Genomic DNA, 4,723 nt, shown 5'->3' with positions numbered 1-4,723 from the left:
CCACCCCATGGCACAGCAGGGAGGGGAGCATTGGCTGGCAGAGGGGAAGGGGAGCTCACAGGGACCAGGATCACTCTCTCCATGCTCTGATTTCAGTGTCCCTGTGCCTGGTAGCTGGAGGCTCTGATTTATCCATCTCTGGGATGGAAAGCCATGAGTTCCTGCTCCAGGCTGGCTGCACCACGTACCCCGATGGCCCCAACAGCCTGGGAGCCTGGGCACCTCCAGCAGCCCTATCAGCAGCCCTGATCCTCCTGCACACAGAGCCCTTGGCTCCCCCGGGGCTCTGGGTACCACAATCACAGCCCACCAGGAGCTGGGAGGGAGGGGAGGGAGTAGTACTTCACCCCTGCACACTCTGTCACAGGGTGCAGGAGGATCCCCTCCACTGAGACACTGGAGGAACCCACTAGCAGGGTTTGACCTGCCAGATTTTAACCAAAAGAGGCAGCAAATGCCAGCAGTGACACCTGGAGATCTGCAGGAAGTCTGAAAGTCCATTCAGTCCCTGTCCATTGAGAGAGCTTCACCTGGAGCTGCTTCTGGGCTTTTTCCAGAAATCTTCTGAGAGGTTCCAGCCCTGGCTCTGTCCCAGCATCAGTGACACCACTCAGGCATCCAAGCAGATCCCATCCCTGCTACAAGTCCCTCTTGACCAGCAGCAGCCAGGGGAGCACAGCCGCCAGCATGGCCACGGTGAGGATGAGGAGGACAGCGAGGGCCATGGGGGACTGGCAGCACTTCACCCCCAGGGCTGAGCTGGATGACACCAAGCTGCCCGTGTCTGCCCTGCTCCTCCTCCCCAGGGAGCTGCAGTCCGTGTCCACCAGGGGCATCCCGTGGTCGCTGATGACAAAGATGTGGGCTTCCCGTGCCAGCGCCGCTGGCAGCCCCGGCGGGTCCGCGGGGTTTGTCCCTGCGCTGCAGCACCGGGCAAAGCTCTGCACCGGCATCACGAAGTGACTGGGCACCACCAGGGTGTTGCCGGCCTCTGCTTTGGTGAGATGGGACAAGGAGGACGGCGACAGAGGCATCTCCAGTGCCCGGGGGTTGGTGCCCGCCCCGGGCGGCCACAGAGTCTTCTTGCTGAGGAAGGTGACATAGCGGCACACGGGGCAGATGATGCTGCTCTGGACGTGCCCGTCCAGCTTGGCCGAGAGCAGGCACTTCACCAGGCAGTCGTGGCAGAAGGTGTGGCCGCAGCTGAGCCGCCGGTGCGCGGCCTCCAGGGGCTGGAACTTCTCGTAGCACACGGGGCACTCGGGCGGGGGACTCTCCTTGCTGGAGGAGGTCTCAGACATCCCGGTTCCAGCGGCCACGGGAGCTCCCCAGCTGTGAGGGAGAGGCACAGGATGACAGGATATGCTGAGTTGGAGGAGATCCACAAGGATCATCCAGTCCAACTCCTGGCCCTGCACAGGCCCATTCCCAAGAGTCACCCCCTGTGCCCCAGAGGATCAGCCAAACCCTCCCTGAGCTCTGGCAGCCTTGGGGCTGTGCCCACTGCCCTGGGGAGCCTGGGCAGTGCCCAACCAGCCTCTGGGGGAAGAACCTTTGCCTGAGATCCAACCTGAGCCTGCCCTGACACAGCTCCAGCCATTCCCTGGCTGCTGTCCCTGCTCCCCCCAGAGCAGAGCTCAGTCCCTGCCCCTCCTCTGCCCCTGCCCAGGAAGGTGGAACTGCAGTGAAGTCTCCCCTCAGTGTCCACTTCTCCAGCTGAACACACCAAGTGCCCTCAGTGTCCTCACACACCTTCAAATCAAGGTCCTTCCCCATTCTCCTTCCCTCCTTTGGACACTCTCTAATGGCTTCAGATCTTCCTTATATTGTGGTGCCCAAAACTGCCCACGAATCAGGGTCTTGGTGGCAATGATAAGCATGATCCACCTCTGCATCTCTCCTCCTCCTCCTCCCTGCTCCCTTGCCCTAGTCCTTTGCCCCTCACAGAGGGAGGGGGTGGCTACCAGGCACTGTCTCCACAAGGCATTCCCAGGAGCATTCATCCTCTCATTGTGGCCCCTGGGAGACATGACAGGAGGATCTCAGCTCCAGACCCCTCAAGGACAATAATCCCTGGCTGCAAAATCACTCAGGAAGAGGGATAAGCCCCTGGATGGAGCTGTGGCTGCCTGTTCAATGCCTGACAGGTACAGCCTGTGCCACAAGTGCCTCTGTGCTCTGGGCCAGCTGCAGGTGCTGGGAACTCCCATCCCACAGTGAAATCTGCCAAGGAAAGAAAGGTTTTTCCATCCCAGGGAAAACAGAGGGGCCAGGAGGAGCAGGGGAAGGGCAGGTCTGTGGAGAAGGTGGGAGCATAGGGCCCCACAAGGGTGGAGGGGGTACGTGACATACCCAGGGCAGGCAGTGAGCACCCACACCAGGCTCCTTCCAGGCTGCTGGAGGGTGTCCCAGGCTGGTGGCCAGGCCACTGACACCTCCTGGCTCCCTCTGGAGCACGGGGCAGCCACAAGGCTGGAGCCCAGTGTCAGCTCTTAGTCAGAGCCAGCTCAGCCAGCCCAGCCCTGGCCCCGAGGGCAGGGGGATGTGGGGCTACAGAGAGCCCCAGACCTGAGCCTGGGATGGCTCTGGAGCTCTGCCCTGCATCCCCCAGGGCAGGGAGCACTCACATGGTGCCTTCAGGGAAGGGAGAGGGGAGAAGAGAGAAGGGAGAGAGGAGAAAAGAGAGGGAAAAGGGGAGAGGAGAAAAAGAATGCTCCGCTCAGCTCCCTTCTCTTAGACTGGTTCAGGAACTTGAACTTCATAAAACCTGCAGGTTTTTCCAGACCTTGTCAGATTTTCAGACCCCACCCAACCTGCACCCCTTTTCTCATGCATGACTGTGTCCATGGACACCCTCCCAGCTGATTCTGGAGGGTCTGCCCTCCTCCCTCCTCTTGCAGAGGAGTCACCCACTGCCCTGGGATGGCCACTGCAACACAACAAGCCACCCCCTCCCCAGGCAAGAGAGGAAAGTTCCTCACTCCTGATCTGGTTTCAGAGAGATCAGAGACTTGATGCTCCCCCAAAGTGCTGCAGAAAGAAATCCCAGCCCCATGCTCCTGCTCCTCCAGGCCCCAAGGTCCTCTTACCTGCTGTAGGGCCCCAGGACAGGGGTCCCTCCATGCACTACTGTCCCCCGACCAGGGCTGGCTGTGCCCCAGCACAGCCCGGGAGGGCACCAGGGCACCTATAAACACCCAGGTGTGGGGCACCAGGGCACCTATGTAACAGCCAGGGGCTGGCTGGGTGTCTCACCAGGGCGTTGCACAAGCAGAGCAGGGACAGGGACAGCTCCCGGGGAGTGAATGTGGAGGAACTTGTTCGGGTTTTAAAGGGCCCACGCTGGCCTGGTTGGGCAGGGAGTGGGAGAGGAGGAGGCGTCAGGCAGGGCAGGGGCAGGAGCACAGTCCTGCCTGCCTTCCCTCCTGGAAAGGAGACTCATCCCTGGGGTCAAACCCCAGGGAAACAGGCACTGAAGGGGATGCTGGGCCCCCAACCCCTTCTGTGGCTGCACAGATGGGTGAGCTGGAGCATCCTGCACCAGGGCCAGGCTCCTGTCACACTCTCCTCACCTCTCCATCCCTCACCCAGGCCACATCTTTCTTCCCAAGCCCACTCCCCTCCTCATCCCCCAAACACTCATCCCTCATCCCTGCACACCAGATGTTCACCAGAGTCCTGGTGTGATGGTTCATGGCCCAGCAAAGACACTCTGTCAGGCATGGGGGCACTGCTGCTTTGCACTGCCCTGGGGGTCTTCCAGCACCCCTGTGAGCCGTGGTCCAGGCCCAGCAGGACCCTGTGGGCTCAGGGCAGGCAGGACCCCCCGGCTTGGCCACCTCAGCAGCTGAGGGTGGATCCCAAGTCACCACCCGGCCACGTGCAGGCTGGAAACCCACACAGAGAAGGTTCCCTGGCACTTCACATGGTCCCAGGGTGCTGCCCATCCCGGGCAAGTAGTCAAGAGGCACCTTCCCTGCACAGCCTTGTAAAAACTGCTGGCAGGATGGATCACTCCTGCCTCAATCCCAGCTCTCCCAGGCACCCTGTGTGTGCTCAGCCTGGGCAGTGACCAACCCACACTCCATCTTGTGAGTGGCCCCACAGGGATCCAGATGCTGTTTGCCACATCCACAGGAGGTCCCCAGAACATGGGGTGACACCAGGGTGCTGCCCACCTGGGCTCCCTCACTGTGGTCATGCACCCACAGCACCCGGGTTTGCACTGCCAGGGGGCCTGAATGCCCCAGAAATCCGGGGTCTTCATCAGGGAAAGCCTCCAGGAGAAACCCAGACATGTGAGACCCCCCCTGCAGAGCTGTTCCAGCCCTGGGGAACAGCACAGGGAGGACATGGAGCTGCTGGAGAGAGTCCAGAGGAGGCACCAAGAGGATCAGAGGGATGGAGCAGCTGTGCTGGGAGGAAAGGCTGGGAGAGTTGGGATTGTTCAGCCTGGAGAAGGGAAGCTTTGGGGTCACCTAATTGTGACCTTCCAGGACCTGAAGGAATGACAGGAAAGATGGAGAGAGCCTGGAGTGACTGGATTAGATGTTAGGAGGAAACTCTCCCCTGTGAGGGTGGTGAGGCCCTGGCACAGGTTGCCCAGAGAAGCTGTGGCTGCCCCATCCCTGGAAGTGTCCAAGGCCAGGTTGGACGGGGCTTGGAGCAACCTGGGCTGGTGGAAGGTGTCCCTGCCCATGGCAGGGGGTGGGAATGAGTTGAT

The 4,723-nt window shown here is 61.1% G+C and overlaps 1 protein-coding gene across 1 annotated transcript; it reads right to left on the bottom strand.

The window, feature by feature from the left end:
- Positions 1–638: 638 nt before the first annotated feature.
- RNF222 (ring finger protein 222) lies at positions 639–1,301 on the bottom strand. The gene has a single exon (XM_027742268.1). The coding sequence runs from the start codon at positions 1,299–1,301 to the stop codon at positions 639–641; it is 663 nt and encodes a 220-aa protein (XP_027598069.1).
- Positions 1,302–4,723: the final 3,422 nt, after the last annotated feature.

This window comes from Pipra filicauda, unplaced genomic scaffold (assembly GCF_003945595.2).
Source record: "Pipra filicauda isolate LSUMZ 115617 unplaced genomic scaffold, ASM394559v2 scaffold80_size11013439_pilon, whole genome shotgun sequence".
In the NCBI taxonomy this organism is placed as follows: Eukaryota; Metazoa; Chordata; class Aves; order Passeriformes; family Pipridae; genus Pipra; species Pipra filicauda.
The sequence above is the reverse complement of the archived record's forward strand: the minus strand, read 5'-3'. Positions and strand labels throughout refer to the sequence as shown.

Excerpts from the sequence above, each read along its gene's own strand:
- RNF222 (XM_027742268.1), bottom strand. The coding sequence starts at position 1,301 with ATGTCTGAGACCTCCTCCAGCAAGGAGAGTCCCCCGCCCGAGTGCCCC.